The sequence below is a fragment of the Rattus rattus genome, chromosome 1 (genome assembly GCF_011064425.1).
Source record: "Rattus rattus isolate New Zealand chromosome 1, Rrattus_CSIRO_v1, whole genome shotgun sequence".
NCBI classification, from domain to species: domain Eukaryota; kingdom Metazoa; phylum Chordata; class Mammalia; order Rodentia; family Muridae; genus Rattus; species Rattus rattus.
Genome location: NC_046154.1, coordinates 27,823,320 through 27,848,627, shown reverse-complemented (window position 1 = coordinate 27,848,627; position 25,308 = coordinate 27,823,320). Strand labels below are relative to the sequence as shown.

The following is a 25,308-nucleotide window of genomic DNA, read 5'->3' as shown; positions in this document are numbered from 1 at the left end:
AGTCCATGTAGGCAGACTGCTCTGGTCCCGGGTCTCAGACTTCTCAGTCTTTGAGAGAGGAGGCTCCTTGCCTCAGCTTGTGACCTTGAATCAGAAACCATCCCATGTCCTTCCTCCTTTAGCACCTGCTCCATTGCTGAGGTCACCAGGGCTCCTGGCCCAGCCCTGAGGCCTGTCCCTGTAGCTTTGGCAGAATTGGGCCTCTTAGCCTTTTGGCACCTGGAATCTCCAAAGGGATCAAGACAGAGGTGAGAGGACTTTTCCTTATTGGCTTCCCTCCCCTGAACAGCCCATGTTTCTGGGAAGAAAAAAACACCAACAAAAAGAGGCCCAGGAAAGAGGCCTTGCCACACTGCAGGTATATTGGTTAGGCTCCAGGGCTCTGGTCCTGCACATCCTTCTAGAGGCCGAAGTTCTGTGCACTCCACTTCCTTCTGTGTAGAGAGTCTGCACACTCAGGCCTTCATTGATGTCCCCCCCAAATCAGAACAGGCTCCTTCTAGAGTCCCTCACAGCATGACACTCCTAGAGGAAATATTTTAGCCTGAACCTTGCTCCATGTGGTCTTCTCCAAAGCAGGGCCAGCACAGACCAGGAATTTACTTTGAGAGAGGATCCTCCTTATGTAGCTCAGGCTGGCCCCCAACTCAAGATTCTCTTGCCTTCCAGGTGCCTTAATAACTAGTGACTGACGCCAGGCCAGCGGCACACAGCTGTAATCCAGGAGACAGAGGCAGGAAGATCTTTAGTTCAAGGTCAAGCCCGGCTACACAACTTGGTAATGATTAAACAGAAACTGCTGAACTAAGGAACGGGCTCCACTGAGCTTCCTATACTCACCTATGAAAAGGAGAAGATACCACCTACCAATGGAAAAGTTCAGTGGGTCCATGTCCTGAAAGCCGGCTACAACCATCCATGAAGTGGGTCTTATTTAATAAAGTGCTTTAAGGTGACAAGCAGTCTAGTGGCAGAAGTCAGAGATAAAACTGACTCCAGCAAAGGGTCGCGGCTTTCCGGCAGTTAAGGCGGCCGAGGCCAGAAGAACTAACTGAATAGACAAACTTTCTAGGCGGAGTGAAGAACGACCCTGGCGCTAGCTCGGAGGTCAGAAAAGCCTGGAGCGCTTTCAGGCAGCGGTGGGGAGTGGGACTGCGGAGAGAGGCGCAGGCAGGAGACATTCCGCAGGGAGGGGCAAGCACGTGTGGGGCTAGCATGAGGGAAGCAAGGTCATGTTCTCCCAGAGCAGGTGAGGCGCTGGGCAGCTCAGCCTCGGCGGTGTCCAAGGCAACTCTTCTCCACTTGTCTGGATGAGGCAAGAAGGCTCAAGGGCCACTAGACCACGTTCTCTGTCCCGGCTCCAAATCTTTTCTACTTATGGTGACCGCGTCATTCCCATTCGAGCCTCCGCGCCTCTTCTACAAGAAGAGGACATAGGGCCGTTGAAATGGGTCATTGGTAAAGGCACTTGCTGCCAAGCCTGAGGACCCCAGTTTGATACGTGGGACCCACACGGTGGAAGGAGAGAAGTGACTCCCGCGAGTTACAACGCCCCAGTTTCCCCCTCCCCAATAAGCGCGCCTACAGGTCCACGCACACTGTAATAAAACCACAGTGAAACAAGGCGCCAGAAGGATCAGGCGGCGTTTCCCCAGCGTGACGCCAGCTCAAGAACCAGTTTCCTTTCAGTATGGCGGTGGGATGGATGCTCTATTTGGGTTGCGGGGAGCGCCCGGCAATCGAGCAGGGATGGGTTAGAAGGCACCGGCGGGACCGCGGGCGCCGCTGACGTAGGCGCCCGGAGGGCTGTGGGGGATGGGCGCTAGCCCCTTGAGGGAGTGCAAGCCCCGGCTTCCTATTTCGGGAGCAAGGGGTGTGGGCCACTTTCATCATGTGATGCGAGGGCTATTTAAAGAGACTCTCCAGCCGGGAGCCGCGATTCTCACTGCCTGCACGCCTCCTCTCTCGTTGCACCATGGCGGACGCCTTTGTCGGTACCTGGAAGCTAGTGGACAGCAAGAATTTTGATGACTACATGAAGTCACTCGGTGAGCGAACGACTGGCGCAGGATCCAAGGGTCAGGAGGGCCCGCGAGGAGATCTTAGCGCTGAGCTCCTCCTGGAGGGCCCCGTGTGCCTCCTGCAACCTCCCTGCCAGTCCAGGCTGGGAATACTGGGGCGCTGAGGGTGGTCTGGGCTGGAGCACCTCCACCCCACCCTACCCCATCCCGGCCTCCTGGGAGGAGGTTGTCCGGGTCCAAGCTTGGTGAGCCTCCCTAGCTCGAGGGGTTGGCGGAAAGGCAGCCGTGGCTGCAGAGGTCCGGGCTGGGAAGCTTTCTAGGAAGCGATGTAGGCGATCTGGAGGTGAGGGGGGCAGTGAAAGCAGGAGGGAGGTTGGCAGCAGGAGCATGGTGGTCTAGAAACTGAATCCCGAAAGGGAACAGCAGATGGAGAGTACTGTAGGAAGAAATACCTAGAGGCCTGGAGGTAAACTAAAGAAAATCAGTGAATTCGATCTGGGAAGAGGTGAAGACTCACGCGGGTCAGTCAGCAACAGTCCTCCCCCTCCACGTTAGAGTACTGAAGAGGCCTCTCTCTGGAAGATGCCCTCGTTCTCACCAGCCTGACCTTCAGTGAGTGCAGCCACCCCTGGGTTCGGCCAGAGACTGCTGCTAAGGCAGGGCAAGAGGACACCACTGTACACATAGGCTTTCCGCCTGCACCAGTCTCCCATCCGATCAGCACCCGGGATAAGGTGAAGAAAGCTGCTATCTGAGATACGGACAGGGTGCCAGAAGGGGGAGTGTGGTTTGGGGGAGAATAACGCTCCAAAGAACATTTGTAAGACCTAGGAAAACTGTGTGTGTTGGTGATGACACACGCCTTTAAGACCAGTGCTTTAGGGGGCAGAGGCAGGCAAATCTCTGAGTTCCGGGCCTGGTCTATACAGAGAGAGTTCCAGGACAGCCGGGACTTCACAGAGAAACCTTATCTTGAAGAAAAAGGAAGGAGGGAGGGAGAGGAGAGGGAGGAAGGGAGGGTTCCATGATTTGCTTAGTAGGAAAACACCCCAGTATGCACAAGCTCATCATGATACGAAAACCCAGGATTTCTTCTCGTGGTACTGAAGCCTGAACTTAGAGCCTTGTGCATACCTGGCAGGCATTACAGGTTCTCGTTAACTTGCCCAGGCTGGCTTTGACCTTGTAATCTGCTATCTCTCAGCCTTCCAAACAGTTGGAAACCCAGAACTACCTAGAGCTCTTCCCATCTCAACAGAGGACAGGGAGTGGGAAATGGCATATGAATACTCACCTAGGACTGGCCCCCGCCCTTCCCTTCTTGCCTTGGGCTTACTAAAGACCCTTCCTGTGGAGTCGGTTGGGGCAGGGGAAACTGGTCTGTGTCGTGCCTGAGTTAGATTCCATTCCTTCTTCTTGAGGAGGGAGGGCTGGAATATGACATGTTGAGGGGTGTGTGTATGCCTCTCACCTACTTCTGGCTCTTCTCTGAAACAAGCCCACAAAGGATTTGCCATTTTGGTTTTGAGAATGGAACCCAAGGCCTTTTGCACTTGCTAAGCAAGCACCATGACTGATGGGCCACAGCTCCAGCTAGCGCTCCCACCAGCATCTACCCTACCCTGAGAACAGCATGGTCCTCCAGGAAGATCGCTGGTCTTGGTTTTTGTTTTGAGACAGGGTCTTAACTGCGCTCCCTGTGGAGATCAGGTTCTCTTGCCTCTGCCTCTCCCACACTGGGGTTAGAGGCACGCGCCCACGCCCATCTAGTTGGCTGTTAAGATGGGGAGTACTTACTAGATTACTTGGGTTTAGTTCTGCTTCCCTGAGCTGTAGCTGCCTTCCTAGACTCGGCCCCAGGGCCCGCTGTCATCAGGCCTTTGTTCTATAGGTACTGACAGAAACCAGGGCCTTGAGCAGGCTGAGCATGTCACCGTCCCATGCTGCACTCTTAGCTTTTGTTAGCGGACTGAAATTCTGTTTAGCCCGAACATATAGACAGGCTGAAGGCCAGTGAGGTGCAGATTCACCCTACCTTTCAGCCGTGGCTGGCTTCATGAGCACCCCACACCTTGTGGTCTTGGGAAAATGGCTGGTTCACTGCTGAAGCCAACCCACCCGATACCAGTAGGCAAAGCCAAGTCTCACTCCTTGCTGTAGTAGCCAAAGCCCCTGACGTATCCTATACAACCAAAGGTTTTTAGAACAGAGCAGCCCAGCCTCGTTAAGTGACCGCAAGCCCAGAGGGTGGGCTTGAAGGGTAGAGTATGCTGTTCCGAGAATGACAAAGTGGGAATCTACGTCACTAAACACGGATTATTGATTTATTTAGCCTTTTTGAGACAGGGTCTCACTATAGCTCACTGTTCTGGTGCTATGCAGCCCAAACCGGCCTTGAACTCTTGGCATTTCCCCTGCTCCCATCTCCTGAGTGAGATTCTAGGGGAGTCACCATGCTTGGCCTGTTTGACTTTGGCTAAGATGACACAGTGTCTAAGCCTCATTTGTGAACGGAAAGTAACAGAACCTATGCTTAGGGCTGTCCCGAATATTACCTGGCCACCATGTAGAGCTTGTACAATGTACACAGCTTCTCACAATACCATATCCCTACCTTGGGCTGCCTCGCCGGGAATGGCTCAGCACGTGCTGAGGTAGTCAAGAATGGAAGATTCCAGGAAAGCTACAACCCAAAGGGTTGACCTAAGGGGTCTGTGCTTCACCTGCTTGAGGGACACTTGGAACCTTACCTAGGTCTCAGAGCCAATGATTATGTCAGGAGTTTCCCTGGGGACTTCATGTCATCCCGTTGTTGCTATTCTTTCAGCCCCCTACGTCCGTAGAAGACAAAACTCCTTTGTGCTTCTAACCAGGAGGCTTTGAAGCTGTGGCATTGCCACAGAGGGCAGAGCATTGTCGTCTCGGTTTTCAGGGTGGAAACGGGAGACAGTCCTTGTCTAGGGAACTCTAGAAGGCAGTTGACTATCTCTTCTTCTTCAGTCCCTGGTCTGAGCACTCAGGAGGCCAGAAGGCAGCAGCTCTGGAGGGGACATGGTGCTTAAGCTTCCATCTGACTTGTGACCCTGTTCACATCTACAAAACCTTCCAGGGACAGGACTGAGCGAGGGGCTGGCTGTGTGGTTCATGTCCCTTGATATCTTTTTTTTTTTTTTGGTTCTTTTTTTCGGATCTGGGGACCGAACCCAGGGCCTTGCGCTTCCTAGGTAAGCGCTCTACCGCTGAGCTAAATCCCCAGCCCCGTCCCTTGATATCTTAACTTCCACTATTGCCAACCTTCCCAGACATCCACAGTCCTCATATCTGACATCAGTCTAACAGCTGCAGAGCTAAGGAAAAGACTGAACGAGAAAATGGCCCCCCACAAAGATGTGGGCCACTATGGACAGCCTTCTCAATGCCTAGGCCCCAAACTTCTCTTAGGTTTGAACAACACTTCTCTATCCTAGCTAATGGAGTCTCAACCTTCTGCCCCTGCCCTTAGGTGTGGGCTTTGCCACCAGACAGGTGGCTAGCATGACCAAGCCGACCACAATCATTGAGAAGAATGGGGATACCATCACCATAAAGACACATAGTACCTTCAAGAACACAGAGATCAGCTTTCAGCTGGGAGTAGAGTTCGACGAGGTCACGGCAGATGACAGGAAGGTCAAGGTGAGTCAGAGAAAGGGGTGTGGAGGGTAAGAAGCTGGTTCTCTTAGCATCTTGGCTTTTTACCCCAAGGGGCAGGTTCATAAAGCCTGCCCAGTGCTGGGATGGCTCAGGGACTAAGTACAAACTCTGGCCTATTCTCTTCTCACCTTCCTGGGAAGGATCTGTCAGCTGTCACTGGAGTGGGCAGCAGAGCCAAGATATTCTTCCGACCTTGTGTCTCCAGCTCCAGCTGGGTGACCTTGTACACCAAGGTAGGCAGCAGCTCTGAGGACATCAGTCATGGCTGTGACCTGAAGTGCTTTAGGAGTGATGCCCAGAAGTCAGTGCCCTACACTGAGGTCATCCTGGCTCTGGCAGCAAAGGAGGCAGCTGGGAACAAAAAAAAACCTGAGCTCTATCCTGAGATTTCCCGTTCTGTAGATCCCAGGCTAGACCACTCACCAGGACAAACTGTTTCAGTGCCACCAGCTGACAGGCAGAGCTGTGCTCTAGAACCTGCATTTACCAACATGAGTGCTGTGGGTGTCTGTAGTCTCCGTATTTATTTCAGGGGATCGGAGGGAGCGCCTGCCTCCAGTGTTACTCGGTTAACTTGTGGTGGTTGTCTTGGCAGCTTGCTCCGCTCCAAGTCTCCCAGCACTGGGCCAGGCACAGAACCGAGTAACGCTTTTATCTATAGGTTGTCCCTATACCGTATTTTCTGCATCACAACTCTAAAACTCATCTCTTCAGCTACTCCCTCCTCAGTTGCCCCCAGAAAGAACAGGGAAGGTTCCAGTCTTGCAGCTGCAGAGGCGCTAAAGCCCAGGACCACACAGCATGCTGGCTTTGGAGATGGGGAAGGCGCCCTGCTCCACCACATGTCTCCCTACCTACATCCGGGAACTTGCCATCTTTCTGCGGGACCAGATCCCACATTAAATACAACAGTGGTCCACTGGGATGTTTGGAGAACGGGGGAAGATTATTCCAGAAGGTGGAAGATAGACAGAAAAGAGCCATCACCTTTCTAGAGTCCTACCAACAAACCCTGCTTAGTTCTCCTTCTGACCTACAACTCCCAGGTTCCTAGAGAAGACAGCTCTGGCACAGCTGCCCAACACGAACTAGCTGAGATAGGCTGGCAGCACTGAGGAGCAAATGGTCACTGGAGTTAGAGCTGGAGAACACTCCAAGGATACCCAGGTCCTCGTCCAAGGACCTTGCGATTGCTGCTCTTTTGCCAGTTAAGGGAGGTCACGTGATATAAAGGGAAGTCTAATTTTCCAATATATCCCAAGGCTGAGCTGCCTGCCTCCCCCACTGCCTGAGGGCCCCTTCTCTGCCGAGCAGCCAGAGCAGGAAGCCTGTGCAACTGGGTTGGAGGTGGGCTTTCTGGATGCCAATCCCAGCACCATCACCGGTTAGGTTCCTGGTCTGTCTGGGCTTGTCTTGCCCTTCCATTCTGGCTTTGGTCACAACTTAGGCTCTACCTCTTTCTACAGTCGGTCGTGACACTGGACGGAGGCAAACTGGTCCATGTGCAGAAGTGGGACGGGCAGGAGACTACGCTTACAAGGGAACTAAGTGACGGGAAACTCATCCTGGTAAGATGGGCAATGACACGAACCATGCCTTCTTCAGGCCAGGGCCTTCCTGGGGTCGGGAGGAAGTAGGACGAGAGGCGGGGATGGAGTCATAGCTGTGGACTTACACAGGTCTTGGTTCAAGCCTCAGCCTAAAAGCTACCTGACTCTGGACACATAACCTTCTTTAACGGCCACTGGGATGCGTACAGTGACTGCAGCCTGGAGGCTACTGGGAGGCCAGTGTATTCATAGCCCAAAGCCCAGCCAAGCAGGAAGGATGCAGCAGCTGCCCACAAATGGTTCCTCCTGCTTGTGTTCCCGGGAGGAGGCAGAAAGCAGGGCCAATTGATCCCAGGAGGGGAGCAGCTGCCACTCTGTCCTCCTGAGTAGGAATGCAGGCATCTGCAGGAGCAAGTGTGTGTCTGGCTGGCACTGCAGGGAGCACCCCCTCCTTAGTCACGCTTTGTCTACTGTTCCTGGCTTCCTGAAAACATCCATTGTCTAGAGAGGAGGTGATACAACCAGGCCTGTAGATCTGCTTTGGGATAAGTTTGAGAGCATCCTTAGAATATAGTAACCTTGGAGGACTGCACCTGGGCCAGGAGCATGGACCACAAAGTCAGTACCACAGCCCTTGGTGGCTCCGTGGAACCTGCTGATTGTGTATTCACACGAGACTGGGGTCCCCTCTGAGTTAGAAGTGAAGTGCCTAACTCTGGAAGGGAGGAAACCATCAGGACCATTTCACCGGGCAGTAGAGTAAGAGGAGGCCATGGCTGGGCTCTACTGAGCTGAATACTGGATGGTCAGGGAGGAAGGGAAGGTTGGTAGCTTAGTTCCTCAAGGCTCTGGCTGCTCTTATCACCTGTTTGTCTGCCATACACCAGACACCCCCTTAGGCAGGTGCTGAACATAAAAGAGGAACAGGAATGTACTGGATCCTGACCAATTTACCTCTTCAAGGGTCTCTTCTCCCCGCCCCAAATCTCTAAAATGGTAATTATAACATCTACTTTAAAAGATCTGCATCAGAAAAAAAGAAAAAAAAAAAAAGGAAAGCGCCTGGCACACAGGGGTCCCCAAGTGCGGCTCAGGATGAGGGTGGGGAGTGCTCCCTCTCCTGCTCTGCTCCATCTGACCCTGTCTTTCCTTGCAGACTCTCACCCATGGCAATGTGGTGAGCACTCGGACTTACGAGAAGGAGGCGTGACCTGGCTGCCCCGTCACTGACTGCTCCTCTGCCAATGGCTACCCCTAACTCAGCACCACGTTGCCTCATGTTTCTCCCCTCTGACGTTTTATATAAATACTCTTTGGTTGGGCTTTTCCTGGAGATACGGACACCAGCCTGGACCCAGATCCCATTGTGTATGTGGTTTATTTTTTAAAACTGTATCCAAAGGGTGCTCCAAGGTCAATAAAGCAGAGCCAAGGCCACCCAGTTGCCTCTGCCTTTGGTCTTCTTTCCTGTGTGTCAGTGCTGAAGTGAAGGCCTGCAGGTCACTTGGGAAGCAGGGCTGATAAGGAGCTGAGTGGACAGTCTCGGGCTCAGTGCGGGGACAGCAGCACCTATGCGAGCCTTTGCACTGACCGCCCCTGCTCAGAGGAGCTGGCTGTCACTGAGTGGCTACTTCACATCCCTCCTGCACACAACAGTCCTGGATTAGCTACATGGTATGCTGTGGTCACCCTCCCTTTGGAGTACAAGCTCAGGACATCAAGGTCCACGCGTGGACCACTATGATGGGAGGTGACTGCTAAGAGCCACACACTCATGCCCAGCAAGTCCTCAGGTTACAAACACTGGTTTCCTAGTCAGCCCAGGGGAAAGAGGTCTTCACTGTGGAAGAGAGGGTTTATAAGTAATCTCAAGAAAGCTGTGACCTGCTAGTGGCCTTGGCTTTGTGCCTCTGCTTGGCCTCTTTCCAGGGTCTTGGATAACATATTAAGTGTTTTCTGTGAACTGATGTGTTAAGTCTCTAAGTCACCCAGGAAGGATTATAGGAGTGAAGCCTTCTGCAAAGTTTAAAACCAAACACATTTCCATTTATGCCAGGAATTTAAGCAGAGGCCTGAAATGGAACCAGTCAGTCACACAGTGATAGACAGAAGCAGAGCAATGACCTTGGCTACAGATCTCTGGTTCAGCGGTCACTGCAAACACTGTCCTCCTCACAGGCCCTGGCTGAGCGAATGGAGGCCCCAGAGTCCACCCACGACTGCCCCAGACAGCAGGCAGGTCAGGGTGGCTCTTCCGCCACAGCCAGGCTCACCTCCACAGTAGCACCTGTGGCTCCAGCACGGACTGCAGCGGAATCCAGCTCTGGCAGTGGCAGCCGGGGTGGTACTAGACCCTTCTGCTGAATGAAGAAACTGAGCGCGTGAATGCGATGGGTGCAGGGGTCACTTGCAAAGGGATCAGGAGCAACAAGGAAAAACCATTTTGGGAGCTGCCCTCTGGCTCCCCAGTCTGCTTGCTGCATGAGGAAAAGCCATCCGAGACCATGGGGACAGTCAGTGGGGTAGGAGGCCACATTCTCACTGGAGGTCTTTGCAGGAGCCAGGGCCGCTGCGGCCTGTTCACCGTCATTCCTTGTGCTTCTTCTTGTGCTTCTTCTTCTTCTTTTTCTTCTTTGGAGCCTTGCTGTCTTTTGCTGTGTGCCTCGCCTTCTTGCCCGTGTCACTCTCAGAGTCAGGGCTATCGCAGTCAGACGACTTCCTGTCTCTATGTTTCTTCTTCTTCTTTTCCTAAGAGGGAAATGTAAAGTTTCAACACGCGTGTCTGTCTCTCACATGGAAACCCCAGCGGTGACCACCAGGTAAACTACAGCTGTGTGTGGTGCTGCCTGCAATTCCAGCAGTGGGGAAGAGGGGACAGGGACGTGAGGATTTCAAGGTCAGGCAGAGCTGCATAAGCCCTTGCAAAAAGAAACCAGGGCAGAGTGGTGCATGCCTGCAATCAGTGCTACAGAGGCAGATTTGGGGGAGCTCCAGACCGGCCAGACTAAAATAAAAAGGCAGCAAAATCCCAAATGCGAGGGAGAACCAAGACACACAGCACTTGTAGACTTCTATCCTATTTGAACCACAGTGAAAGTGTGCTCATGTATACAACATAGACACTCCACTATGCGCGCGCGCGCACACACACGTGCACACACACACACACACCTGTGCAGGTAGTGCCCTGAGACTTCCCTGAGGCTAGAGTTAGTTGTACGTGGTTTTGAGACACCCAGTGTGGGTTCTGGGAACTGAACTTGAATTGCACTTCTCCAGCCCAGTGTTTTTTTTGTTTTCTTGTTGTTTTTTAAAAACAAGCAACTAGTCTTTTTCATTTGTTTTTGAGACGAGGTTCCTCTGTGTAGCCTTGGCTGTCCTGGAACTCACGCTATAGACCAGGCTGGCCTGGAATTCAGAGATCTGCCTGCCTCTGCTGGGATTAAAGATATTTTTTTAAGTACTTGCTGGGCACGGTAGATCTCAGCGAGTTCTTGGCCAGCCTGGTATACATAGTGAGTTCCAAGATAACCACAGCTGTGGAAAGAGACTCTGTCTCAAAACAAGTAAGTTTAGGTCAGTCCTTTTAATGGTTAAAGTATCAGGAAAAACAAGTATTTTGGGGGGAGGAGTTTTTGAAGCAGGGTCTCATGTAGTTGAGTTGATCCTCCCGCCTAGCTTCCAGAATGCTGGAACTGCATGAGTGTACTACCAGTCAGCCGTTTGCATTCTTTGGGAGAACGTGTACCCTAGGCTTTTCTCTCTACTGCAATTGTTATATTTATAAGTGAGTGTGTGTGTGTATGTGTGTGTGTGTATGTGTGTGTGTGTGTGTGCACGTGCGCGCACACAGACACAGACACAGACACAGACACACACACACACAGACACACACACACACACACACACACACACACACACACACACACACTCTGCACTCCGTAGCCCACAAGTGGCAGTTAGAGGACAGCTTTCAAGAGTTGGTTCTCTCCCACCAACTCAGGTCTCAGCTTGAGCAACACCACTGGCCCCTGCGCTATCCTTTTTAGTAAAAAACATCTTCATAAGCAAGTTTACTCTGCAGAGTACGCCATGGGAGGTCCAGAACCCTGGAGGGGTGAGGCGCTGCCACAGAGGATGGGGAACAGTCCTGATCCCCTGGTGGATGCCACTGCGATTCAAACTTGACCCTTCCCCTTAAGAGTAGCCTCCACTGACGTGCTAGCAATGGAAAAATGGCCTCTCTTCCCACTAATTGGTAATAACTATCATGAGCTGCAAGTGGTTGGTATAAAGGAGCTTCGGAGGGAGCATGATCACGTGACTTTTCCTCGCAAAGAAAGGGCAAGAGCTGTGAGAAGAAGCAGAATGTGCCAGAAAGTCTGAGAGGTAAACAAACATTTCACGTCTCTTTTTTTTTTCCCACATGGGGGGAGAGTTCCTACAGTTAGACACCCTACACACAACCATGTCACCAGCGCTAACAGCACAAACCCAGAGTTGGTAGGTTGGTTCCCAGGCTCCTGTGGGGCAACCTGGGTAGTTCCTCACACTGGATAAGCTGCCTCCTTGAATTAAGTACCTACAGTGCCTCAGCAAAGCTCCTAAGAGGAGACTACAGGAGGAGGGCGGGAGAGCAGAGCAGAGAAGCTCCTGCAGGCTTTGTAGCCAGCATCCTGCAAGCCTGTTTGCCTGGGCCATCCACCCTGAGGTGATGGGAGGGAACAGCGAGCCAGGTGTCACGTAGACCCAGGTGTCACGCAGACCCAAGCCTGAGCTCTACTCTGCAGCCTTGGCCAGTCATCTCACCTCACTGAGGGCTAGCGCTTCAGATGGAGAACGGCTAAGAATAGCACCCACAGCACACGCTCTGATGACTCAATGAAACAGTATCCACGGCCTGGAGAAGTGAGAAGCGCTTGTCCCACATTACGGAGGCAGGGTTGGACTCTGCATGCAGATGATGGGAGGATGTATCTCCCAGGAGCACTGTCCTCCTCACTCCGTACACCAGGTTGGCTCAAATTCAGAGACCCGCCTGCCTCTGCCTCTTGGGCTCTAGGATCAAAGGTGTGTGCACCACCACCCGACTCAAACTAAGGTCTTGACAGCTTCTCTAGTGTCTCTCACCTCAGATCTTTCAGGTACAGTCCAATCTTGATGCGGCCGTTATCAGTTCCCTCCCCTGCCGTTCATCCAGTCTCTCACCTGACTGTCAGCTCTGCCTTCAGATCTACATCAGGTCCTGTCTTGTCCTCTCTACCACAGTCATGACAGCACACTCCAGGCATCTGTGTCAACTGGCCTGAAGACTACGGCCTTACTTTCTGACCTGCACGTTTCCACATAGTAGCCAGAAAAATTATCTTTTTTAAAAAAGATTTATTATTTAATATACAAGAGTACACGTAGCTGTTTTCAGACACACCAGAAGAGGGCATCAGATCCCATGACAGATGGTTGTGAGCCACCGTGTGGTTGCTGGGCATTGAACTCAGGACCTCTGGAAGAACAGTCAGTGCTCTTAACCACTGAGCCATCTCTCTAGCCCCCAAAAAATTATCTTAAAAGGGAAGACAGAGGCAGGTGGACCTCTGTGAATTCAAGGCCAAGCTGGTCTACACAGTAAGTTCTGGGTCAGGAATCGCTACACAGTGAGACTGTCAGGTCATGTCCTTGCACTGCTGAAAAGCTCTATTTAGAAAATGAATTTCTTACAACCAGCAGCCGGCCCTCTAGTGTCTAGGCCTCCTTGTCTGCCACGCACTCTGTGCTACCTATCCAGCCTCCACATTCTCCTGACGAGTGCCAAGCTCACTCCCAGCACCCAGCTACTTCAATGCTGCAGATAACGTTCTGATCCAAATAATCCTCTCTTATTTTATTTTATTTTTTTGAGACAAGGCCTTGCTATGCAGCCCAGATAGGCCTTGACCTTGGAGTCCCCTAGCCACAGCCTCTCATGCTGGGACTACAGCATCGCACGTGGTTTCAGATGATAGTCTCTAAGAGTAGCACCCTATCTACAATGGCAATAAAGGGCTGGGCTGGGCTGTGGCCCAGTGGCAGAGCACGGGCCTACCATGCACAAGGTGCTGGGACCAGTGCTACAAAATAAACAACCCAGAGCTCTTTCTCCATGGCACCTGCCCTACCTGGTGTATTAAGGTCACACTGTTTTGTTTACATCTCTTCCATTAGACCACAATGCGACAACAACAGGCCATTTCCTCATTTTGCCCCTCAGTGACTGGAACAGAAGCTCACTCGTGCATGAAGCTGAGGTACAGTGTGTGTGGAGGGAATGGCGGGAGATGACATCATACTGCGAAGTGGATCAGTGTACCTGGGTGTACGCTCAGTATCTGGTAGATGCAGACAGCAAGGCCAGGCGCTTACGGTCATCCTCCACTACACAGGGAGCTGGAGGCCAGACCACGTCTCAAAAGTAGGAGTGGGTAGGGGAGGCAGGAAGATGGCTCGGCAGGATGAGCACTTACTGTACAAACCTGGTGACCCGAGTTCGTCCCCAGAACCCACAGAAGAGGAAGGAGAGAGCCAACTCTACGACGCTGTCCTCTGACCTCTGACCTCTCACAGGCTGTGGCACATGCATGCCGTCAAACACACCACAATACTGAAATAATTAACATGGTTTTTAAAAAGCTGAAGCAGCGAGGCTTCTGAGCAGACTTTGCCGGCATCTTCTGTCTCATAGGCTTAGTATTAAATATGTTCTTCTACCTGAATACGGAAGGAAGACACTGAAGCGACCTGAGAAGAAATGGGTGAGGTTCAGCAGCCTCCATGTGGACTTTCCAGCTGTGGTCCTGAGTCCTTGACTGCACTTCACTTCCTGTCCTTTGAAGGTCATGAGAGCCAGAGGCCTCCTTGGATGTGTTTCCTTTATTGCCCTGCACACCTTGGCTGATTATCTCTCTCGCCTTAAGCAACTAACTGATTGAATGAAGTGATCTTACGCCATCTGAGATGCCTTCCACAAATGACTACCACTACAGCCACTCCCGTTCCCACTCCTGTTGACAGTGTGGACCAAGTGTCCTTCAGATAAACTGTCCAGTTCTTTCTGCACATGGCCCCAGAACCACGAGTCCTGGAGTAGTGCACAAGCCCACACATGGACTCCTCAAGTCCATTTCTTACTGGAAAGGTAGCCCATCCCCTAAGAGAACCCAAGGTTTGGAGGGGCTGTGACAGTGACACTCAGGCGAGGCAGGAGGATAGCAAATTCAAGGCCAGTCTGGGATACCCAGTCTCCAAGAAGAGGAGAAAAAGGAAAGAGAAAAGGAGACTTAGAGGGTAAAAGGATAGGAGGACTCCTGGAACTTGGGAGACCTGAATCCTGATTTATATGATATATAGAAATAAATCAACATGCAACACCAAGAGATAAAGGCCTCTGCTTACAAAGCAAAACCCGGGGCAGGCAGGCTCAATGGGTAAAGGTTCTTGCTTCAGCCCTGACGACCTACTCAATAGAAGGAGAGAACAGTCTCCAAATTGTCCTTGGACCTCCACAAGAGCAAGGCGTGATGTCATTCCTCACCAACAAAATGAATAAATAATTCATTTTAAATAAACTGACCGAGCCATTTCTATAATCTCAGCACTCAGGAGGCAGAGGCAGATAGATCTCTGTCAGGCCAACCAGGGTTAGAGTGAAACCTTGTCTCAAAAAACAAAAAACAAACAAACAAAAAAACCAAAACACACAAACAAAACCCGGCTAAAAATGATCTTAGTGTCTTGCTATATCAAGTGCCTAAGACTACCCTGACACATGCAAGGCAGGAGCAACATCATTTTCAAGTGCCTGAAGTATGCCCTCTCCAGGCACAGCTACAAAGCCAGCAGCACTCAGGCGGCCAGCAGCAGGGTCACCGGTCCACGGCTAGCCTGGGATACACGTAGTCAGACACTGTCTCAGGAAAGAAGAAACAGAAGAGAAGAGAAGCAAGAGGGAAGGAGGGAAGGAGGAAGGGGGGAGGAAGAGGAGAAGGAGGAAGATGAAGAGGAGGGGGAAGAGGGAGGAGGAGAGGAAGAAGAAGAGGAGGGGGAGGGGGAGGAGGAAAGGGATGAGGAGGAGGGGAAGGAGAAGGAGGAGGAAGAGAGTGGAAAGCTTTTGGCAGGCCCACATTCCTGACTGAATGTCGGACAGACAACAGGATAAAGCCATATAGCTTCTCTCTTAGGGCAGAAACAGGAAATGTGGTGGTATGTGTGTATTTGGTCAGAGAGCTCATAAAAGAGATTATATGGGGGGCTGGAGAGTTAGCTCATTGGTTAAGGGTACTAGCAACTCTAGTAGAGGACCCAGGTTCAATTCCCGCCACACACAGTGCACAGACAAACATGCAGGCCCAATACCACAGACATTAAATAATAACAACCAAACCCCAAGAGACTGCAGTATGGCACTGTGTTTAAGAGTGTTGGAGCTAGGCGCTGTGGTGAAGAATGGCTTCCGAGGTGGAGGCAGGAGGGCCAGTTGACGGTCAGCTTGAACTGTATAAGGAGTTTGAACTTGGTCTGAGCTGCACGAGACCATGTCTCCTAAAACTGAGAATCAATTAGAGACGAACTTGTCATCACCTGCTATTCTGAGGGGTGGGCATTACCTGGGAGGGAGCACTGCCAGAGACCACAATAATCCCACTCTGCAAACCAAAGAACTGCAGTTGGTTCAAACTTACACAGCCAGCCACAGCACCCAAGGACCTCAACTGAGGCTTGAAAGACTCAACCCAAAGTCTCAGGTACTAGGGAGAGCCCAGGTCAGGGACATGGAGAGAATACAAGTCAGTGACTTTCATGCTACGGGGCTAAGTCATCCATCAGTATAATGCACCCTTTCCCTTACCTACACAGTGGCAAATCCAATTGGGAGGGTGCTCCTGAGTGAAAAGATCATGTCAGAGCCTTCACTCCGAGAGCTTGCAAGCTCAACACAAAAGGACCACTTAACAAATTTCAAAAGCTGAGTATGGGGGCTCAGCTGCAATCCCAGCACTCAGCACGCTGAGGCCAGGGAACCACTGAAAGTTCAAAGCCAGCCGGGGCTGCAGAGTGAAAATCAATCTTTTTTTTTTTTAAGATGTAATTATTTATTCTATGTATGTGAGTACATTGTTACTGTCTTCAGACACACCAGAAGAGGGCATCAGGTCTCATTACAGATGGTTGTGAGCCACCATGTGGGTGCTGGGAATTGAACCCAGGTCTTCTGTAAGAGCAACAAGTGCTCTTAACCACAGAGCCATCTCTCCAACCCCAAAAGCCCTCAAGTCTTCAATATCTTTCTGTTGTTGTTTTCTTTTGTTTCCTTTAGTTTCCCTTTGCTACAGGGTCTCTCTATGTAGACTGGCTGGCCTCCAACTCATGGCCCACCAGGCTTTTTTTCTAAAACAGAAACACAGTCCGCAGCCCCAAAATGCCTGGAGCTCACTCTGCATCCTATGCTGCCCCGCCCTGTGGTCATCCACTCTCCTCTGCCTCCTGAGGGCTGAGATTACCCGTGTGAGCAATCAGCCTGGCTCCCTTGACTCAGCAAAATTTTTTTAAAGCTTTATTCTTGCTGTTTTTCTAAAGATTGTGTTTAATGTATCTATGTATGTCTGTGACTTAGGGCAGAGGCCAGAGCTGTCAGACTCGTCTGGGGTCAGAGATACAGGTGGTTGGAGCTGACACAGGACACGAGGGCTGGAAACTGAACTTGGGTGCTCTGGGTCCAAGCTCTTATCCAATGACTCATCTCTCCAGACCCCTCCCTCTTCTGAGAAGATCAATTTATTTTTATTTTACATGTATGGGTCTCTGCTTGCACGTACATGCATGCGGTGCCCTTGGAGGCCAGAAGAGGGCGTCAGATCCCCCGCAACTGGAGTTACAGGTGGTTGTTAGCCACCACTGGGTACTGGCAGCTGAAGCCATGTGCTCTGCAGGGCAGCCAGTGCCCTTAACTACTGAGCCTCAACTCAGTAAGCTTAACCCAGGAACATACGTGAGGAGGCATAGCCTGGAGGTGAAGATGGACGGATAAGTATCTAATAACAATGATATAAATTATGACTATATCTAAGCACAGAGGTGCACTTAGGAGGAGGATCAAGAGTTTAGGGCATCCTTGGCTATCTAGCAAGTTGGAGCCAGTCTGAGCTACAAGAGAACCTGTCTCACAAATAACCCAATCAATCAATCAATCAATCAATGCTCATAGTCATAGCATAAAACTTTATGTGGCTTTTTTGTTTGCTTGTTTTTTTGTTTTAATTTCTAAAGAAAGATAGATTTGTTTGTTTGTTTATTTATTTATTTATTTAATATATGTGAGTACCCTGTAGCTGTCTTCAGACACACCAGAAGAGGGCATCAGATCCCCATTATGGATGGTTGTGAGCCACCATGTGATTGTTGGGAATTGAACTCAGGGCCTCTGGAAGAGCAGTCAGTGCTCTTAACCACTGGGTCATCTCTCCAGCCCTCTTGTTTTGCTTTTTAAGACAAGATAACCCTGGCTGGCCTGGAACTCTTGGGATCCCCCATTACATGGCTTTTTTTTTTTTTTTTTTTTTTTTTTTTTTCAGAGCTGGGGACCAACCCAGGGCCTTGCACTTGCTAGGCAAGCTCTCTACCACCGAGCTAAATCCCCAACCCCCATTACATGACTTTTAACATCAAGCTCTTAAAGACCACTTAAGAGTACTTAACAAGGGGCTGGAGAGATGGCTCAGTGGTTAAGAGCATTGACTGCTCTTCCAGAGGTCCTGAGTTCAATTCCCAGCACCCACATGGAGACTCAAATATCAGCATTGGGATATAACCCCCTCTTCTGGTGTCCATAAAGACAGAGCACTCATATAAAAAATAAATAAATCTTAAAACCATAAGAAAAGTGAAGGGGCTGGGGATTTAGCTCAGTGGTAGAGCGCTTACCTAGGAAGCGCCAAGGCCCTGGGTTCGGGTCCCCAGCTCAAAAAAAAAGAACCAAAAAAAAAAAAAAAAAAAAGAAAAAAAGTACAAACCAAACTACACCTACAGTGACTGTGCTTTTGTACTCTATGCATTTGTATAACCATCTACTTACACCATGGGCCAGGAGAAAGATCAGAATGTGCCAAAACTGCCAATACAATTCTCTCTGAAAAAATTATGAGGGCTTGCTTTCACACTTTTCTCTACTTCTAAACGCTTACAAAAAGCATTAGAGACCTACAAAACCGAGACACACAGCAGCAAGCCAGCCCTTACCTTCTTTCTCTTCCTGGAAGAATTCTTTGTGGGATCAGGCTTCTCAAGGCCTTCTGCCTTTGCCTCCTCTTTTTCCTCTTCCTCTTCAGGGACCAGAGAATACTTGGTTCCGCCTGGCTGCATGAAGCAGTCCTTTGCGAAGTGGCCTGTGGAAAAGAACACAGGTCAGAGAGGGAAGAAGCGCTCCCCTCTGAAGGCGATGTTTCCTGGGGGCTCAAACATTGCTGAGTTTATCTGGGGCAGTGTTTCTGCCACCTCAAGGTGGCAATGCTCACTCAACCGGAGCCAGGCGAGCAGCTGGAGTTAGAGCCGTGAGAGTCGAGGGTGCGGCTTTGGAAGTGGCAGAAGGTACGAGCAAGCAGAGCAAGGCGGCTTATGCTGCCCTCCCTCTCCCTTATTAATGTTTAAAGATCTATTTTGGAACTCGTTCCTGACAATGAAGGGCTGCTCCAGAGAGCAGAATGCTTAAGAGAGGGAACAGAGCGGCAGGCCAAGTCCTAAAGGAAGAGAGCTGGCGATACGTGGACACTCACATCCAAGCCAGCACAGAGACAGGCACAGACACCTAGGGTGCCTAAGAATTCACAGACCACAGCCCAGCCTCAGGTACCGAGCCCTGAGTTAAGCAGCTCAGGGTCACACAGCAGCAAAGCCAACACTTAGCTCAGGCTGGATGTCTCCCTGCCTTGGGCTGCTTTTGATGCACCAAAGCCAACCACCTTCACCCTGACCTTTGCTGGGTCAAATTCTACTTCTTGTTCTTGCTGCTCTGTGGAACGACAGGTGGATACAGGTAAGGTGCTCCACGCTGAGCTGTGGGATTACGGAGGGTCCCTTTTCTGTTGTCTTTGAAGAAGAGCTGGGTTTTTTTTAATTATGCACATATATACGTGCGCACATGTGTGTGGGTATGTGCATACGGGCGCAGGTGCCCAAGGAGACCAGAAGCGGGCGTCTGAGTCCCTGGAGCTACAGGAAGGTCTACACAGCTCATTTCAAGAGGAGGAAAGAAGTGCATGAGGAACTACAGAGCTAAGGGTAATGTTTGTACCCTGAGCCCACAAGTTAGATGGGGTCTGGAAAGGGGACACGGCAGCTTTCCAAATACCAGGAATGCCGCCACCATCTCCTCAAGGGGACGGCTTCCCTCACTGCTACATTCTCCTTTTCATTAACAAAAGTAAGGGCTTATAAAACCCCACAAACACAGGGCTGGAGAGATGGCTCAGCAGTTAAGAGCTCTGGCTACTCTTCCAGAGGACCCAGATTCTATTCCCAGCACCAACATGGCAGCTCACAACTGTCTGTAACTTCAGGTGCAGCAGATCCAATATCCTCACACAGACATGCATGCATGTAAAAACAGCAATGCACATTAAAAAAACAGACCCTCATCAATTCAACCAGGACACAGATCTGCTGCCATCACTGCCAAAAATGGACAAAGCAACTCTGACCCTCTTCTCTCCATGGCTCCTTTCTCCCTCTCTTCCCTCACCACTCCCCCATGTTCCTGGCCGGCCTCTTCTTTTCTCTCTCTCTCCCCTCTCTTTCTCTGCCTCTACTCCCTTCTCAACTCCCCTTCCCATACCCCTAAATAAACTCTATTCCATACTAAAAATGAATAAATTAGTAAAACTGAACAAAGCATGACGGATGGAAACTCGAGATGGGAGGTGACAAATTGAGGTCACTCTGCAAACGAGAAGATGGCAATCTCTCTCATTATAGCTCCAAGAGGGGAAGTCACGCTGAAAAGCTTTAATATTTGAGTAAGACTAGAAGAAACCTAAGGAAATAGAGCCAAAAGCAAGTGGCAATCCTCTATCTCTGTTACAAAAAGGGCACTCACTCTCTTAAGAATTCCGAACTTAATTCTGAGCTAAAGATGAGGAAGAAAGGGTCTAATTTAGATCCGTAAGGAATGTATCTCAAGACACTTCATTCTACAGCACAGCAACCATGCTTGGAGACAAGTGTGTCGGAGGACCCTGTGAGTGAGTGCGGCCAGCAGCTGCCTGAAGAAGGCACGAGCTACACTAACCCAGTCTCCCTCAGCCAGCAGAGCGTCCTCAAGGAGAGGAGAAAGGGTGGCTTCCCTACCTTTGCAGCCACACTTCTTGCAGGTCGTGTTCAGGACGGCCTCAAGGGTGATCTTCTGCCCAGTGTAGTCCTGGAAGGATCGCCTGCGCCTCTCTTCTTGCCTGTAATGAAAGACATCCTGACCACTGGTGCTTTGCAGAGAAGTGGCCAGATAGATTACAGCGCGCTACTGTGCGCTGGTTTCGTTTTGTTTTTGAACAAGAAAAAGGAAAAGAGAAGCGTTGGACAGAACGAGACAATGGGACAGCTCCCTCTTTTACTTTTCTCATTTAGAATGAGGCTTTGCATGAACATTATGAATGAGACCAGCTTTCCCTGCAATAATACACAGGGAAGATATTTGAAAGTATAATTGCCAGGCAGTGGTGGCACACGCCTAGCACACACACACAATCTAGCACTCTGGAGGGAGAGGCAGGTGAATCTCTAAATTCAAGGCCAGCCTGGGCTACAGGGTGAGTTCCAGGACAGCCGGGAACAGAGAAACCCTGTCTCCAGAAAAAAGAAAGGAAAGAGAGAAAGACACAAGACACACAAAGAGAGAGAGAGAATATAATTTCTCACCATGGGAAAACACCCTACAGACCCTATCAGATCACTCGAGGATTTAAAAGACCTTTACAGGATTTCTACAAACCAAGGCTGAGCTCCTGGGAGACCTTGGTTTTGGGGTTTTCAGTTGGTTTCCCCACTCCTTTTCCAGCTCCCTCTTCATTTTCCCTAGGACCTGGTAAAGAGCTAATTCTATCTTTCATAGGAGCTGAGTGCCTCTCCTTAGACAGATCCACTCTGTAATGCCCCTCCCCCCGCCTCCACAATGCACTCGATACCCAAAAGTTCCAAGGCTCCCTTCCCTCTTCCAAGGCCTCTCCCCCGGCTCCTGGGCCACCGTTGCCACAGTTACAGTTGTTTACATTCCTATCACACTGTTAGTGAGCATGAGCTCCTATAGAAAAGGCACATGCACTTACAGTAAGCATACAGCTTGTCTAGTTTCTAGTATGAACTTTCCCTCCCATATAACCAACACCGGGACTGATAACAGCAGAAATCTCATGCTTGTTCCTAGTTAGGCGTTTTCCCAGAGTGACCACCATCTTAGCTTCCAAAAGCATAAAATCACTTTTCCTTTTACAGTAGCTGGCAGTGTATCGGTTATGTGATACAGCCCTATGATCCCAGGCCTGGGGAGGTTAAGAGGAGCTTCATAAGGGCAAGACCAGCCTGAGCAATTTAGCAAGGAGCCATCTTAAAATAAAAGTACTAAAGTACCTGGGATGTTATGTTAACTTGGTGTCAAGAATAGATATCTAACACACAAAAATCCCCAGTTTCAAACCAAAAGGTGCATACACACACACAGACACACACACATACACACACACAGAGACAGACAGACACACACAGTTACACACACACAGACACACACACTCATAGACACACACACAGTTACACACACAGTTACACACACACACACAGACACACACACACACACACACACACAGACACACACACACTCATAGATACACACACAAACACATACAAACACACTCATAGATACACACACAGACACACACACAGAGACAGACAGACACACACAGTTACACACACACAGACACACACACTCATAGACACACACACACAGTTACACACACACACAGTTACACACACACACACACACACACACGATACTTCCTGTATAATTTTGTTGTTTGTGAAACTTATCTGCATCGCTGTTTATAGTTGTGAGTCATTATTCTCATTGGTATATGATATTATTTTGCTGATGTCAAAGACAGGCTGACTTTGACCTCACAGAATCCCATGTACCTCTGCTAGAGCTGAAGGCATACGCCACCATGTCAGAGCAAAATACGGTTACTAAACATTTTTAAGTGTGGATATGACTACAGAATTACTGGCCCACCCCATCTAACCCATCACTGAACTGCTGGAGTGCATGAAGGCACTGATTCTACAGATCCAAAACTACAGGCTCTCCATGACACAGGGCGCCAACAGCACATCCGAGAGGAGTCCCAGGGAGGATCCAGTGTTGATAATGCAGCAGAAGCCAGAGGCCTCCAATCAGACCAAACAATCACTACAAAGAACACTGCAAGAAAGAAGTGTGGACAAAGGGTGACACACTACAGCTTCCAGAACAAGGTTTCTTTCTTCCTTTCTGTTGAGGAGGAGATTGCAAGAGTGGAGGGTGGGTACAAGGGGCTGGGGCAGACCAGTGGGACTGGGGTGCATGATGTGAAATTCACAAAGAACCAAGAAAAAGTAAATAAGCTAAATTTCATGGGGCTAGAGAGATGGCTCAGAGGATAAGAGCATGTGCTGTTCTTCCAAAGGACTGAGGTTCGAATCCCAACACCCAAACAGCTCACAGCCATCTGTAACTTTAATTCCAAGGGATCAGACACCCTCTACTGGACTCCGAGGGCACTACACACAAGTGGTGCACACATACATGCAGACAAAACACCTACACTGATTGTCAAAAGAAAAGAAAACTGAAAAAGACTTAGATCTCCCTTGTTTGCACACCAGAGACGCTGGGCTTGAGCTGGCCTTCCTCCATGCAAGGCAAGTAAGTACGGCACCGAGCCTCACCCCAGCCTCCTTTTCACTTTGCATTTTGAGACAAGATGCTCACTAATCGGCTGCCTATGAAGCAGCTAGGGCTGCCCCATCAAACCTAGTTCTGAAATTTTACTTAATCTTCATTAATTTACATTTAAATGGCCCCATGTTTATTCGTAGCTACCCAAGTGGATACTGCAGACAAGCATATAATTTAAGTTCTGAAAATGTCTGCATGAATGTCTGGCCTTTGCCCTAGAAGAATCTAAGTGCACAAAGAGTCAATTTTCTGGTATGAATTAAAGAACTGGGCCCTTTCACACCACAGTAGTCTGAATAACAAAAGCCAAGACAGGCATCTGAGAACACAGGGCTTCAGGTGTCCGAGGCCTGGGCTGCAGCTGGATGAAGCACATCCTCCTTCTAATTCACTCCAGTCCTCTGGGATTTAACATGCTACATGCCCAATCAGACTTCCCACGGCACAAGTGTCATGGGCCAGCTCACTTCCTATCCCCCTGCCACTGTGCCAGTTAGTCAGCATCACAGCTCACCTCACCAGTACCTGGGACACAGAGGCAGGAGGATCTCTGAGTTCAAAGCTAGCCTGCTCTACAAAGTGAGTTCTAGGACAGCTAGGGCTATACAGAAACACACTATCTCTAAAAAAAATAAATAAATAAAATAAAATAAATAAAAATCTGTTCAAGATCATACACTAATCTGAGAAGAACTAAGTCTGGATTGATGTCTAATTCTAGCGTCTGCGACCCTTCCATTCCAGGCTGCTTTCCTGGATGTGCCCACAGTATATACAAGCTCAGCCCCTTGGCTCGTACTAGAAAATCTCTTTACAGAGATACAGCCTGCAAACAGAAAGCTTTTTCCTTCTTATCCTTCTTTCTGTCCTCTTACTTGTTCTATGGTTTACCATTGTAAGGTTAGCTTTGAGAAATCCACAACTTTTTTAAGTGAGTCTGCAGAGCATGGGATTCTTCCGAGAAAAGGTAAGTTTGTTACAATGTAATCAGCAAATGCCAGGCTTTCCCATTTCTGAGCAGAGCTATGAAAGATTACCACTGTAACTGAAGTGTTTTACAAATACGCAGACCCACGAGCACATCAATATTTAGCGACTAAACTACAAAACTATGGAAGGCTAAGTCCCATGCAGTGGCTAGAGGTACCCTGTGCTGAGCAGGATCTGTACTTTAACCCTGGTCCTGCACGAGAGTATCTGACCGCATAATTTGCTACACAGTCACGGGTTACTTATCTCCAGCTACACAGTAGGAATATGAAGTAACACAGAAGCCCACACTTACCTTACAGGCTACTGTGTGCATCACAGGCTTTTTTTTTAAAGATTAATTTATTTATTTCATATAAGTACACTGTAGCTGTCTTCAGACACACCAGAAGAGGGCATCAGATCCCATTACAGATGGTTGTGAGCCACCATGTGGTTGCTGGGATTTGAACTCAGGACCTTTGGAAGAGCAGTCAGCGCTCTTAACCACTGAGCCATCTCTCCAGCCCGCATCACAGGCTTGAGGTCCACCTGCCTTATGTCCGGTACACACACCTTTCCCATGAGCACTACCTCCCTACTTTTCAGATAAAATTCCTTCACAGCTGAAGCAATTTTTCTCAGGATGAGAAATATGAGGGCTTCAAATTGTTCTCTGCAGTGAAGATCTCATTCAAATTATATTCATTACTCTTTCTGTTTGTGTTCCCAAGCCAGGATCTCACTGTGTAGCTCAGGCTAGCCTTTAACTACATATCCTCTTGCCTTAGTCCACCAAGTACTCAGATTATAGGAATGTATAGTCACCATATCTGGTTATTTCTTAATCAATAATGTCACTGCCAGAGAGGAAGAACAAGATGCTTAACACCAAAATCAACAAATAATAATGTGGTTTACTTAAAGATAAACGTGTGATTTCGTTAACTTGCTTGAAACACTAGAAAGTTACTAAGCCCCTCAAGGGTTGGGAGTAGATGTACAACTTTACAGCACTGGGTCTCTCCGTCCACCTTTGTGTGGGGTTCAGAGACTGAACTCAGATTGGCAG

General features: G+C 49.6%; 2 protein-coding genes across 4 annotated transcripts in view; one reads left to right on the top strand and one right to left on the bottom strand.

The window, feature by feature from the left end:
* The first annotated feature begins 1,852 nt into the window (after positions 1-1,852).
* Positions 1,853-8,705, top strand: Fabp3 (fatty acid binding protein 3). Its single transcript, XM_032897011.1, has 4 exons — positions 1,853-2,048; positions 5,524-5,696; positions 7,181-7,282; positions 8,421-8,705. The coding sequence occupies exons 1-4, from the start codon at positions 1,976-1,978 to the stop codon at positions 8,472-8,474; spliced, it is 402 nt and encodes a 133-aa protein (XP_032752902.1). The 5' UTR covers positions 1,853-1,975; the 3' UTR covers positions 8,475-8,705.
* The window catches only part of Zcchc17 (zinc finger CCHC-type containing 17), a 41,764-nt gene continuing 25,079 nt past the window's right edge, over positions 8,624-25,308 (bottom strand). For all 3 annotated transcript variants that reach the window (XM_032897004.1, XM_032897008.1, XM_032897005.1), the window contains 3 exons: positions 20,636-20,736; positions 18,533-18,678; positions 8,624-10,012 (listed from right to left, as the gene is read on the bottom strand). In XM_032897004.1, the coding sequence (XP_032752895.1) occupies positions 9,851-10,012; positions 18,533-18,678; positions 20,636-20,736 (409 nt within the window). In that variant the 3' untranslated portion in view covers positions 8,624-9,850. The remainder of the gene's footprint in view (positions 10,013-18,532; positions 18,679-20,635; positions 20,737-25,308) is intronic.